General features: G+C 36.7%; 1 protein-coding gene across 3 annotated transcripts in view; it reads right to left on the bottom strand.

The window, feature by feature from the left end:
• Window positions 1-6,767: 6,767 nt before the first annotated feature.
• Window positions 6,768-15,279, bottom strand: part of KRIT1 (KRIT1 ankyrin repeat containing) — a 38,451-nt gene continuing 29,939 nt past the window's right edge. For all 3 annotated transcript variants that reach the window (XM_069086165.1, XM_069086164.1, XM_069086163.1), the window contains exons 14-18: window positions 14,010-14,176; window positions 13,419-13,506; window positions 12,494-12,700; window positions 9,579-9,695; window positions 6,768-8,472 (exon numbers count right to left, since the gene is read on the bottom strand). In XM_069086165.1, coding sequence (XP_068942266.1) covers window positions 8,404-8,472; window positions 9,579-9,695; window positions 12,494-12,700; window positions 13,419-13,506; window positions 14,010-14,176 — 648 coding nt within the window. In that variant the 3' untranslated portion in view covers window positions 6,768-8,403. The remainder of the gene's footprint in view (window positions 8,473-9,578; window positions 9,696-12,493; window positions 12,701-13,418; window positions 13,507-14,009; window positions 14,177-15,279) is intronic.

The following is a 15,279-nucleotide window of genomic DNA, read 5'->3' as shown; positions in this document are numbered from 1 at the left end:
TTTTCTCCTTGTACCCACTAGAAAGAAAGAAGAAAAGAAAGGTCAAGTCCTTGTATCATACAAGCATAGCTAAACAAAGCAAAATTGTTTCTTATTCTGCTTATTAGTCCCCCACATCTCTGTCATGAGATAGGGAGCATTTTCCATCGATTCTCTGGAGCCATGGTTGATTTAACTTACTTGAGTTATTAAGTCTTTCAGATTTGTTTTATTTTTACAATATTAATGTTGTGGTATAAATTGTTCTCCTAGTTCTGCTCTCTTCTTCAGTCTCAATCTATACAAGTCTTCCCAAGTCTCCATGAAGCCATCTCTTTATTTCTGACAGGGCAATAATATTTTTTAAACCTTTAATTCAACTTTATTTTCACTTCCAAATTCTCTCCCTCCTCCCACTGAGAAGGCAAGAAAAAATAGAATCCATTACAAATGTGCATATTATATAAAACAAATTTCCCACCTTAGCCATGTTTAAAAGGAGGTGAGGGGCAAGAAAAAGAAATAGAAGAAAACATGCCAACATTTGCACTCTGAGTCCATCTATTCTCTATTTGGAGGTGGGTAGGTATATGGGTGTTCAAGGAGAACTATACCTCTGAAGTGAGGGCTTGTCAAACCCTTCTCAGGACTGCTCACCCACCTTTGATGTCCACCTGGTGCTCACCTCTCACCTGTGGCTCCAAGAATCTGTAGCATAACAGCAGCCACAAACTAATAAAATGTCTCGGTAGACAAGCTAAACCAGGGTGAGAGTAGCCAACAGGCCACAAACCTTTTAGTTAGTTTGAGGTGTATCTACCCCAAGCATGTGATTTCCCCTAGGGAAATGGGTGGATGAGAACAGTTTGTTCCAAAAGCCATGGAGGCAGCTGAAGCAGGAGCTATGGAGTGCTTAGAGCTTGGTCAGATATTGAAGATGCCAAGGTGATCCACTGCAGCCTAGGCCACCACCACTAGTCCTGACTTTTGTCTTGCCACTGAATTTTGATAACTCTAGGAGAGAGAGAGTCTGACAATTTTGTGCAGCTCCGCCTCAGAAATTCACACACAAGTCAAGACAACGCCCTGTAATGTCACTGGTCCTCTTTGGAAACAAAGGACAAACGACTTCTGGAGGCAGATGGCATGTTTCATCATGAGTCCTATGGAAATGTGGTTGAGCCTTGTATTAATCAGAATTCCTAAGTCTTTCCAAGCTGATTAACTTGAAGCACTGCTATTACTGTGTAGATAGATGGTTCTCTGCATGAGTTCATAAAGTTTTCCCAGGTTTTTCCCCTTCATCATTTCTTACAACATAAGGTTATTCCATTGCATTCATACACCATAATTAGACTCCAGCCAGCCAGCCAGCCACTACAGTCCTTTCTCTGGCTGTCTTCCATTTCCTTTTTACTACTAGTGCTGGACATTATTCTCCCCGATGATTACATTTTATATCTCTTTTATCAGCAAGTACAAGTATTCCCATATATGAACAAGAACAAAAGAAAACAATAAAAAGCAAATACAAATGGTCGTATTTGATCATAGGGTTATACTTAGAGCTGTAACGAACCTTAGAGATTATCTAATCTACTCTCATTTTCCAGACGAGGAAAGAATTGTTTTAAGAATAAGACTGCAAACAGCTAATCCTATTGCTTTCCATAATCCCCCTATGAGCCTTGCTGTGTATTCATTAATCTTACTGCTCTTGGTCCCCTTATGGATTCAGGGTCATCTCCAGTTGTCCTGATCTGTATCTGGCCATTGGACCCAGATGGCTCTGGTGACTGCACAGTCCTCCCTTAGTTAAATGCAGTTCACTTGCATGGCATGGCATCACCTCCCTGATGTCATGGTCCTCTTCAAGAATGAAGGACAAACAGCAGCAAACAAGAAACTTTTATTTACATAGTGGTATTCAGTGTGTATCGCTGAACTGTAGCCAATTTTATTAAATGCCAACATTTAAAAAAAAACAAAACAATTCCTTGAGTGGGCTGAAATATTGAAAAAAAAAACAAAGTACTACAGCAACTTCTAAAAGCTTCACTTATTTTTAGTAAAATGACTGAAAATTCTTTAAAATCCTTTGATGAAAAACAGAAATGTCAATATATAGACCAGGGGTGGGGAACCTGTGGCCTCAAGGCCATATGTGACCTTCTAGGTTCTGAAGTACAACCCTTTGACTGGATCCAAGCTTCACAGGACAAATCCCCTTAATAAAAGGTCTTGGACTGAGTCAAAAGGCTGCACCCAAGGGCCTAGAAGACCATGTGTGGCTTCGAGGCTGCAGTTTCCCCACTCCCAAAGACATTTCACTTTCTGTAATCAGATTTGATACTGACAGTGGACTTTTTTCATGCCTCTACAGTTAAAAAGTACCATGTGAGATTCTACACAGTGAACTTATTAAGCTTGGACTGAGATTTAAAAATTGCATCTGCATTTTCCCAAGGAGTTTTGCTTCATAATCTCCCTGAAGCCTGAAGACTTACACCATTTATGGTTACTATACACCAGCTTTATTTGCCTCCTGCTACCAGTCCCTGAAAGTCTACATTGTTGTTCAAGTTGTGTTTTGGTTGACTTTTTTCCTCCTCCAAAAATCTAAAGTAGATTACAGTATATGTGAATATACTAACATTTAGAAAAAAAAACATAGTTCTTATTTTATTTGCAATTCCAAATAGTATGCTATATGCTTATATGAACTTGCTAATTCCTTGTTTCTAAATCAAGATATGAGATCTCAATTTACTAGTGTTTCAAGTCAGATTTAATTTTTTTTTGCTTTTTGGAGGGCAATTGGGGTTAAGTGACTTGCCCAAGGTCACACAGCTAGGTTTTGTGTTAAGTGTCTGAGGTCACATTTGAACTCTGGTCCTCCTGACTCCAGGGCAGGTGCTCTATTCACTGCACCACCTAGCCGCCTGTTAAGATTCTTTTTTATTATATTTTTGTTTTGTTTTGTTTGTTTGTTTGTTTTTGCTTTTTGGAGGGCAATTGGGGTTAAGTAACTTGCCCAAGGTCACATGGCTAATTTTTGTGTGTTTCTGTTAAGTGTCTGAGGCCGCATCTGAACTCAGGACCTCCTGGCTCCAGGGCCAGTGCTGTACTCACTGAGCCACCTAGCCGCCCCTCAGATTCTTTTTTAATTTAAAAAACATTATTTCTTGGAACTTACATTTCTCATCAAGCTATGGATAAATTGAATCCTTTTGTTCCTTTTTTGAGTGTATATACAGGTTTCCTTCTTTCTACCTTTGAGGTACTAAAATTCTAGTTTCCTTAAGTTTTTATTAAAACTACATTGACAAGTGGCCTGGGGGTTGTTGCACCAAAAGAGAATCCAAATTTTTCTTTTAACTTTTGAAACGGGGGATGAAAATTCAGAGAGATGGATTTAAAAATACACTCTAACATTCAATGGCATTTTTCTAAATCATCATCAAAGAAGGTTGTTACAATATATCCCTCTATTCCTGATTCTTTCCTCTATTTGTGCTTCAAATAATGTCAACCGGAAACACAGACTTTACCCTTAAATCTTAGTGAGATGTGGTTCTAAAATTTAAGGTAGCTGATTGGTGTCTATTTACTATTCCAACAAAATTTATAAAAACATTGTTTTGATATTTTACTAAGAACAGTGATAAAGCTTCCAGCATCAAAAATCTGGAAGGAAGCAAGGGTCTAGTCTACATAATGAAATCCCAGATTTGATTTGGATAGATCCTGATTATTTAATTACAGCTCTTGAATCATCCACATGGTAAGACTTGGCTTCCCCGTCACTTGGCATACTTCTGCTTGACCAGCACCCTCTAGCAATACTAGTTAGTATGTGTACAAGGGTCATGAAACCAGTTTTAAAATCAAAGCAATCAAGAACACACATAAGCAAATGGAGTATGTGAGGCTTGTCCTTTTTTTCCTTCAGATGAACTGCAGCTAATTTTTCATCTGTTTTATCTTTGGCGTTTACTTCTGCTGTGTACCCGGTGAAAGTAAGCAAAGTTTAATAACAGCCAAAAGTAGGAGGGAAAAGCCAAAAGGAAATGATCTGTGGGTTGTTTTTGGAGGGCTCTTGTCATTACTCCCCATAGAAAGTAAATTCCTTGAGGTCACAGCTATTTTGATTTTGTCAGTTTGCCTTGCATATATAACTGAGAGTTGTGGTGTGATGCAGTCGTAGTAACTTGAAATATTCAGTATATCTAGGAGGTGTTTCAAAACCAATTCTCTTGGATATATTTATTACAACTGTATTTTTAAAGGTTGAATTCCTCCTAGGACTTCACTTCCAACAGCCCTCCCTCCTTTCTCTGAATTCTTTTAGTCAATACTAGATACTTTGCTATTTTCTTGTTCAGTTGTTTCAATCGTGTCTGACTCTTTGTGACCCCCTTTGGGATTTTCTTGGCAGAAACACTGGAGTAATTTGACATTTCCTTCTCCAGCTCATTTTACAGATGAGGAAATGGAGGCAAACAGGGTTAAGAGAATTTACCATTTACTAATCCTCTAATTGTGTCATGTGCTAATTCATGTTAGTTTTGCTTCCTCCTACAAATTGTCCTTCATTACAAAGGGAAAGGTTTTCATATTTCTTTTGTAGTCCACATTTTACCAAACACAAAAATGTCATATTAGTTCCAATACAGGCTATCCTTTAAAAAAAAATCTGCACATTCCTCACTGCTCTAACAGATGATGAAGATACCATCTGAGGGGGAGGGAAATGGATGCGAAATTGTCATATCAACATTACTGTGGCAGCATCCATCTTGTTTAAGCCTTCCATTGTTAGAGATTTGGGCTTTCACGATACACTCTATGTTCATAACAGATGTGGTTGGAGAATTGGCACTGAATTTATAGCATCAGAAGAACAGAAAACATGATGTATTTTATGCATGTCAATAAAGGAACGACCTGTTCTTGTTCTACAGAGAATGGAGATTGGAAGTCAAACAGCCCTTGTATTCCAAATATAGGGTCTTGAACTTTCTGTAATTTTCATTTAAATTTTGTTAGGAGGCTTGGAGCTATTAGTTAATCTATCTTCCAATAAACTTGTTTAATATGGCACTGAATAAATGATGCAAGTTGTCAATGGATGAGTGACCAACTAATAGCTCTGCTAGTAATTGATATATTTTTCTTCAATAGTTGCATGAACCCCCCCCCCAAATCTGCATTAGGTGAAACCTGAGAGTGGAATATATACAATTGTGTTCCATGGGAGTAAAGGAGGCAGATCCTTGAGAAGGGAGGTGGAAAATAGGATAGTGAATCCATTAGGGAGGCATAGAAGGATTGTCTTGATGCAGTAAAGACATACTCTGCACCCACATTCTACAGTCTAGCCAAATTAGCCCTTGTTTCTTACCCCATTACTTCATTCTCTGTCTCCATGTCTTTGCAGCAGTCACCCATCATCTCCTACAATTGAAATTCATTCTACTTCCCACTTCAGTGTTCTTTTTCTTTAGGATGCAGTTCAGACACCATCTTCTGTATGAAGCCTTTCCTGATCTCCCAATTGCTAGTGCCCTCCCTCCCAATTACCTTTTATTTAACCACTCTGTGACTGTATATGCAATTTATTAACTTTAGATTTATGGTGAATTGAATTTTTATATGTACTTTCATTACCCCCCCCATTAAAATGTAAGCTTGTGTCAGGACTGGATCATTCTTGGTACTTGCATCTGTAGTACAGTGTCTACCTAGCCCAGTGCCTGGCACATAGGAGGTTTTTAATAAATATTTGTGGGCTCAGTGATGAATCCAGTATGCAGTTTTCTGACTTCCTCTAACTCTATTCTGAATTTGCCTTTTGTCCTTTGGGGTTTTAGGTTGTTTCTCAGTTGCAGGTGTTACTCTGTGGAGCTCAATGTCAAGGAACTGAAATACAGCTAATGGGAAGGAGGCAGTGGCAATAGGTACTGCTGAAGGCTGGGATTTCCCAGCTTTGTAAGGTAAAGGATTGCACTAGGTGTGAAGCATGAGGAGCAAGGAGAAAAAGATCAAGTGAGTGACTCATCTGTATTAGCCTTCTTGTTGGCACAAGAGCCAGTTTTGTGGTCTGAACAGATGTGATAGTGGTAGGGTGCTTTTAACCTCTCTGGGAGAATCTTGGCTCCATTATTCTGCTGCTCCCAAAAGATCCTAAATTCAACCAAAACGATTCATATGGGGGCAGTGAATGAGTGGCTTGCATTTGTTCCTACTGCTGAAGTATCTGCCAAATCTGCACAGATGGCAGGAGGATGGGGGAGAGGTTGAAGATGGGGAAATTACATCGGTTGCACCACTGTTTCATGCAAAGGCTTAAGAATAAGAGGAAAACTGGCTTGACAATACCCCCACCTGAGCCAATCTTCCTCCTTGCCCCATCAGATCTTACAGTTTTTAGAGGTGATAGAGGAAATGGCTAGCAGCTATGCATTAGCTAACAGGGACTGAACATTTGCTTATACTAATATAATTGATTATGTATGTGTTGAATTTATGCAAGTCTTCTTCAGTGTATACTGTTATATTTTTCCTTTCAAAGACTTCATTTTGGGGTGGGACCTATTGATATGGTTAAACTATTTGGTTCAATACTAATGGGAACTCAAATGCACAGTTTTTATGCATTTTAAACTGCTCTAATAATAAGACACACTTAAAAATTAAAAAAGAAACATGTCTTTATGTCAACATATTAAAGCCTACCAAAAAATTTCAGATTACAGTAACATGTCTTAAATAATACTATTGCATGGTTTATGTATGGAAAATACATTTTTATTTCATTAACCTCTTATGTTTAATTGCTTTATTGACTGATTACAAAAATTTTTCTTTATTTTTTGTGTTATCCACATATTTCTTGCTAAAGATCATTAATAACTGGGAATACTCAGGAATATATTTAAATCTTTAGAAGGAAAATATTTATTATGTGATTTTTATGGATATGGATTTCAACATTTTACATTATGAATAACCTGGGTAACATTCTGAAGTGAAGAAAACATGTTGTATTTAAATACCTTAAGTAGCTTTCACATCCCAATGGTCTCCTACACAAACCCTTTACTCCGGCCAAATCAATTTACCTACCACCTCTCTGATCGCCCTTTGTATTTTCCCACCTTTGTACCTCTGTTTAAAGGTTAACCTTGGAATGCTCTTCCTTCCTTCACTGTAAGCACACAAGCTCTTCAAATGATATTTAATTACTTTTCAAACTTAGGTAAACTTGCTCTATGGTACGGTCCTGTTGGGTACTGACACAGATTTGCATCTCCCATAACACTGAGCATTATAACTTTTTGTCTGATATGAATTGAATGTAACAGGCATGAATAAATAATGTCTACTGAATGAAGAATATCCTAGGACTGAATTAAGAAATTATATAAACTCTGTTTCTCTTCTGAAAATTCAGAATTCATTCTATAAAAATTAACATATGGAACTTTACCCAAGTAATTTCTGAGGATCAGACATGTCACTACTTTAAAATGTTACTCTGAAAAGTAGAGGTTATATAAATGCATATGTGCATGCGTGCGTGTGTGTGTGTGTGTGTGTGTGTGTGTGTGTATTCAGACTCTGCAGAACAGCTAAAACTAACATTATTGCCTTGGAAACACTTTTTTTAGTTGTTGAAAGACCACATTCTCCAAGTTAAGCATAGAGTAATCAAATTATTCCACTTGCACATCAAAATTAACTGAATTAAGTAACTAATTTTCTGATGATATACCTATTCTGCACCATAAAAGAACAATTAATTCATAAAAATAATTCAGGTACCAATAAGACACCACTCTCAACAACCTAGTGGCCATCATTTACAAAGTTTGCACTCAATTTTAAAACAATCAACAAAATTATCCTTTGGATTTAAAATAAACTCAAACACCTTAGAAGCTAGACATACTTTTTAGCCAAAGTTCTGGAAAAAAGTTACAAAATTTTCAGATGACAGTAAAATGTCTTAAATAATACTGTTGCTTGGTTTGTGTATAGAAAATACATTTTTATTTCATTAAATTTTAAAATTTCAAGTATCTTTTGATAAAATACTTCAAAAAAGTATATTAAAAGTTTTTATAACTACACTCTAAATTATCTAATAGTTATAAGAAATTTCTTTGTAATAAAATTTAATTTATCTAACATAATTTGCTAGTAATTTTTTGGTGTCAAAATTAAAATGGCATATATCAGAGAATTTTAAAAATCAGTTATGTTACACACACAAATACACAAAGTAAGACTGTACAAAATAAAAATATACATACATAATACAACAGACTAAATATCTTGATAAAGCTGATATTCTATGGAAGTTTCAGTAGAAGAGATCTGTGTTCACAAAGACTGCTTCAGAATCACTTTCCTTGCCTTTCATTCGTTTCTGTCACTAGGCATTAACTGTCCGTTAAGCTTCAAGAGCAGTTTTACAACGAGACCTGCCTACAAAACATGATGTTAGTGTGAAGCTGTTCCAAAACTGAAATGTATATGGTACGTCCATGGCAAAATCACATTCCCCAGTCTTCTGAGAGCAACCTGCTCCTTGGCAGAAAGCTTTAGAGAGCAACTAAGAAAGGAGACTATTACCTACTGAGGCTGCTTGAAGGGACTGAAAAGTGGCCCCACTGAGTGAAGCTATTTGGGTTTTTTTTGTTTGTTTTAATTTATTCTTTTATATTTTTTACTTTATATCTTTCATTTCCACAAGATTTTGAGTTACAGATTTTCTCCCCATTTTTCCTTACCCACCACCTCAAAACAGCAATCCCACTGACTATCTGCTTCCCTAGTCTGCTCTCTCCCATATCTTCCCCCATCCCCCCTCCGATTTTCCAGTAGGGCACGGTGGATCTCTAGCCCCAGTGCCTGTATATCTTATTTCCCAGTTACATGTAAAGCAATAATAATAATAAATATGTATTTAAACATTTGATTTGAAAACTTTGAATTCCAGATTCTTTCGCTTCCTCCCTCATCACCCACCCTCACTGGGAAGATAAGCAATTCAATATAGGTTGTACATGCATAGCTATGCAAAACATTTCCATAGTGGATATATTGTGAAAGACTGACTATTTCCCTCCATCCTATCCCATCCCCTACTTGTTCTATTCTCTATTTTGATTCTATCCCTTTTCAAAAGTGGATGCTTCCAACTTCGCTCCCCCCCAGCCTGCCCTCCTTTCCATTATTCCCTCTCTCATCCCCTTCCCCTCTACTCTCTGGATGAAGCTATTTGGCAAGGAGGAGTTAAATTGTTGGTGCCTTGGTAGAAGGGCCAGGGAACAGGGCCAATCAAGATAAACTGACAGGAAAAACTAGGAGGCATTAAAGGCTAGCTCCAGACCTGCCTTGTCTAAGTAAGGATAGAGCAGAAAGGCTGCCTCTCCTCCTTGCTTTTTAAATGTGCCATTACTTTAAGTTAAGCAATTATACTGGAGAGTCTTTTTGAAATGAAGTATTATCATTTTACTTTAAAAAGAATGGGCTTTAATAAATATGGCTGTTTGGTTCTATCAAACATCTAACATTAAAAGAGGACCTACCTGTTTGGTGTGTACTATAAAGCTCATTTTATTTTCCAGACTGTGAATCTGAAAGCAGGTATCAGCATCTCCCAACTGCCACATAAAGCAACCATACTTGAGACTGATGAGTAAAGTCTGCAACAAAATCAGAAATGGTCACTGACTTTGGAAGATATCACTGGTGACAACCAAAGCAGCTCTTTCAGGTCTGACCATTTGATTGGAAAACTTGTAATAAAGACTATGTTACTTCACAATGAGTTCTACGATAAAAAAAAGTTTTGAATGAAAAGACAAGTAGAAAGCATTATATGTCATATGTCATTAATGTCATTATGATTATATGTAAAACTCTTTGTGGAACGGGGTTATCCTAACCCCAGAGACTCTCAACAATTGCATGTGAAAGTGATCCCAAGAAACTGCTGTATTAACAAGAAACATCTGTTAATTGATTTTTAAGAAAAAGTACGTTGAAAAAAATCAGCATACTTTCTTTTCTGTACAATTCATACCATTCTGTACAATTCAGATTTGTATACAATTCGTCCCTTTGACATACACTATTTTTCTAAAGGGCCACAAGGGCTATTTAATCACAATGTTAGAATGCAAAAGGAACAACGATACATATTTTGGTATTTTAGTACACTTAAAATAATCTGTTTATAAAAATTTTATGGCTCTGTTAACATTTATGTCACTATGTCTATACTTACTCATTTTTTTTTGGAGGGGGGAAGGCAGGGCAATTGGGGTTAAGTCACTTGCCCAAGGTTACACAGCTAGTAAGTGTTAAGTGTCTGAGGCCACATTTGAACTCAGGTCCTCCTGACTCCAAGACCAGTGCTCTATTTACTATACCACCTAGCTGCCCCTCTATGCTTATTCTTAAGCACTGAAATACTGTGGAATAAATTGTTAGCTCACTTTCCCCGACTCCCTCTCACACCATTTTAATAATTCTCTAAACACCAACAGAAAATTTTTTTCTGAAAGATGAGAACCATTTGGGAAAAGACTGTTTTGTCCTATGCTTTAATAATAATTTCTGCAGAAAGTTAGCTATTTTCTACTGCTTAAAAAGGTTACGAACTCTATAGTTTTCATTTTAGACGGAGGCAAATGACCTACTACCATCATGGACTTTTTCCTAGGAAAAAAATCCCAAGCAAGTTCCTAGAGTCAATACTAATTCTTTCTCTGTTCCTGTATCTCACACTACACTTTCATATACATTTCAAATATCTAAGTTCAAAAGTGATAAATTTTGTATGAAAAAGACTACAATCTTTTTATGGATGTAAACGGTCTTTTAAAAGATGCTGAAGCTGAAGCACTTATTACTCTGTGGCCACCCTTGCCATCAACCTGTCCAAATGTCACTAGGTTGGTAAGTGAACAAAAGACATACAAGCCATTAAAAGGCCTTTCCTTAAAAGCTAGTAGATCTTCCAGAGTCTGTCTGTATCCCAGAAACAGGTTCAACCTTTAGGAACTCAGTGCTACCTCTTTGCTATAAGGCAGCCTCTGAGCAGGCCTCTATGGAAGAATTACATTTATTGCATAATACAATAAGAAGTTCATAATGACAATCCTTGGTCAGCAATTAAAGGTTAAATCAAACTCAGTATATTTTGTTTAAGGATAACTACACAATAAAAACTTGTCATCACTTTAGGAAGGTTTCCATTAAAAAATGGCACAAATCTAAAAGATATGTCACTTCTGGAAGTATATTTCAATTATCTGGAAAACTGGCAAACTAATTTGATAAAAGTTCTCTTTTTGACAGATCTGAATTATGTAAAGAAGTTAAAACTAGTTTTTAAAACCTTAGTTTATCATAATTATTTACTTCCTACTTTGGTCTCAAAGGCAAAAAATATTTTCCTTCAAATATATTAAAGGACTCAAAAAATAAAGTGAAAAGATTTCTTATTAAAAATGATGGTGTTGGAGCGGCCAGGTAGCACAGTGAGTAAGAGCACCGGCCCCAGAGTCAGGATGGCCTAGGGGATCGAATCCTGGGCTCAGACACTTAGCACCAACCCAGAAACACCTGGCCATGTAACCTTGAGCAAGTTACTTAACCCCAATTGCTTTAAAAAAAAAAAAAAGCTGGTGCTAGAGAACATTTTACACAGAAACAGCAACACTGTGAAATGATTAACTATGATAGACTTAGCTCTTCTCAACAATATGATGACAATAAAAGACTCATGATGGAAAATGCTACCCACATCCAGAGAAAGATCTATGGAGCCTGAATGGAGATCAAAGCATACTATTTTAATTTTGTTTCTTCCTTTCTCATGGTTTTTCCCTTTTGTTCTGATTCTTCTTTCACAACATGACTAATGTGGAAATGTTTAACATGATTGTACATGTATAACCTGTATCAGATTGCTTGTTGTGTTAGGAGGGGGGAGGGTAGAGAGGAAGAAAAATTTGGAACTCAAAATTTGACAAAAATGAATGGTGAAAACTACCTTTACATGTAATTGGAAAAAATAGTATTAAGAAAAAAATGATGCAGTGAGTAAGAGCACTGACCCCAGTGTTGGGATGACCTGGGGATCGAATCCAGGCTCAGATACTTAGCACCACACCCAGAAATAACTGGCTGTGTAACCTTGAGCAAGTTAACTTAACCTTTTTAATTGCTTTAAAAAAAAAATGATGGTGCTACTGAATAAAAAGGGGTATAATGCAGTGGCCAAATGTAGAGCCTCATGACATAATTATTCTAAATAATAAGCTTTCTCTCATAGGAAAAAAAAGCTATGACTGATAAATGATTTAAAATTTTAAAAACTTAAGCCTTTATATGAGATATTAGGGTTTTAAAAAGTCAGCCTATTTGCCATTCTGATAGGAAACGTAGGTCCTACTTCCCATGAACTGTCCAAAACAATGGGAAACTTATTTACCTTAGTTTCCATATTGAGGAGATGCAGCCCTTTGATGTTCACACCTACATAAACCCGGATGACTTTATGGCTACTCGAACTTGCTTTTGTAAATACTTGTCCTGTGAAAAAAGCTGCTCCATACGTCGGAATCTCCCAACAGTTCTGTAAGAACATGCGCTGAAGGTGGTGCATTTCCTTACTGACACCTTCACTTGTACTAAGATTCTGGAAGCAGAGGTGAAGAGGAGGAAAAGAAAAGAGCAAATAATAATAAAATCCACTACTCTAACCACCAGGTTACAGTGCCACAAAGAAAGCAACTTAACAAAACTAGGACTATTTAAATTTGACAAAATTATTAGTGTTTTAAAGATTTACTCAGATTTTGGTTGTAAAGTGCCTAATGGTGCCCCAGAACTCTTCTTTTCTAATAGATCTAAACAATACATTTGAAGAGGAATAGAAGGAAGATGACAATTATGTAAAAGCACATTTCCCTCTAATATGTATCAATTGCTAAAGCCACGGATTTGACTGGTGGGGATATCCCCACTACCAAAGCTACAATCGCTCTGTCAAGTGATAGGCTTGGACTAGAGTCTGTAGGGTCCCTTTCAGCCTTAAATCTAAGACCCTCTAACCCAAGGATGGGGAACCTGCAGCCTCAAGACTACATATGGCCCTCTAGGTCCTCAAGCACAGCCCTCTGGCTGATTCCAAAGGTCACATGTGGCCTCAAAGCCAGAGGTTCCCCACCTCTGCTCTAACCCTTTGATGTCTTCTTCTCCTCCCAAAATTTTTCTGTTTCAAGAATGGTATCAACAGATTCACTTAATTCTTTTGGTTGTGAGATTACAACATTACAAAAATATTTTTAAATTCTCATTTAATAATATACCAAGTCATGTATTAAGAGTTTTAAATATTTCCAATAAGTGTTTACCTTGTATTCATGAAGTATTCTATTTGTCCAGTGAGGTGCCTTACTTTTCAATTTTGTGATTGGAACTATGGATTTTAGATTTTCTTCACTATAACAAACATACCAACATAGGTTAAATAAATAATTTGAACAGCAAAGTACAATGATTCTGTCAAACATGATCAAGATTTTAGGAAGAAAATATCAACTTCAAACTAAGTAGCTAAATATAATATAAACAATCTTGTTTGCCATAAGCTTCTTGAAGGCAGGAACAGTTTAATTTTGCCTTTATCTCCCTACACATAGCGCAATGCTTACATAATACAGGAAGTGCTTGACAAATGCTTGCTAACTACTTGATCTCTACAGTATCAGAATGCTCTACTTTAGAAATCATCACTGTGGACTGCCACGTTCAGTTTAAAGCCCTGCTATTTCCTTCTGTCAGCGGCCCCAATACAATCCATTGTCCATGCCATTCCATGAAGCTGTATAATTCTGTACTAAACCAACTTCTTCCAAGTGCTTATGGACATCACCAATAGCAACTGTAATATGTTTAAATTAATCAGAATATCTTTATGTAATCAATACCATTTAAACACTTACTTAAGGAAACCTTGTTTGTGTTTTTTACTTTCATAATTCCCATATACAATCTGCAACAGTAGACTTGCCAGTGTTATCAACTTAGCATCAGGAGAGGTGTAAAAGCCTTTCAGCAAATTATATCTGGCTTCATCAAAGAGAATAAGAATGGCTAGTGGGTCTTCAATCTTTACAAGGAAAAAGAAAAGTATGATTAACATACTACATTTTCTTGTTACAAAGTCAGTGTAACTTTTCACTTTTTTAATGGGAAAAAGATAAAGCTACAACTTAAATATTAGATATTACTATTGAAATTTGATTGAAATGGATAAATGGATATGGATAAATCAATAAATGGAAATGGATAATTTCAACATCTAAATTAATTCTAGGGGTGGCTAGGTGGCGCAGTGAATAGAGCACCAGCCCTGAGTCAGGAGGACCTGAGTTCAAATCCAGCCTCAGACACTTCTTGCACAAGTCACTTAACCCCAATTGCTCTACCTTGCCCCCTCCAAAAAAAAAGCAAAAAAAAAATTTAATTCTCATGCTTTTTAAACATTACACAATATTTATGCTTTGCATATCATTAAAGCTTTAAAGTTTCTAAATATATACTTGTAGAAGTGTTTCCTTCTTGTTCTTCAAAATAGGCAAAACTTAGGTAAGTTAATATTTCACAAAGATTCTAATTTATAATGGCAAAAATAATGGTTGTTTTTATACTGTACATAACTGAAATGAAAATGTTCATTTATTTGAAATACTTTTATCTAGATAGCTGGTGGCAAGGTGGATAGAGTGCCAGACCTAGAACATAAAAACTGAGTTCTGAGTTCAAGTATGGCCTTCAGACACTAACTAGCTGTGTGATTCTGGGCAAGTCACTTTACCTTTTTGCCTCAGTTTCCTCATATGCAAAATGGGGATGATAATAATAGCACCTACAACCAGGTTTGTTGTGAGGATTAAATGAGATAGTAATTGTAAAGCACTCAGCACAGTGCTTGGCATTTGTAAGCATTAACAAGAATTAAAGCTATTATAATAGTCTAAAGGTGTTTTAAATATGAACATATACACTTGTACTTTTAATCTGCTTCCTCTGCCACTTTCCATGGGCCTTCTCTCCTCACTGGGATGCCTCATGTCTTTGTCTTCCCTCCTGGAATCTCAGGCCCCTTTCCAGACAGCTTAGGCCCTATCTTCCTATACAAGACCTTTGCTGATCCTTTTCCACTCCCCCATTCTTGGCGTTTTACCTTTTTGACCCCCAAATCACATGCTG

The sequence above is a fragment of the Petaurus breviceps genome, unplaced genomic scaffold, assembly GCF_028583685.1.
Source record: "Petaurus breviceps papuanus isolate PSGF00001 unplaced genomic scaffold, PetGlider_PUasm1.0 178, whole genome shotgun sequence".
In the NCBI taxonomy this organism is placed as follows: domain Eukaryota; kingdom Metazoa; phylum Chordata; class Mammalia; order Diprotodontia; family Petauridae; genus Petaurus; species Petaurus breviceps.
Note: the sequence above shows the minus strand (reverse complement) of the source record. Positions and strands in the feature narration are given on the sequence as shown.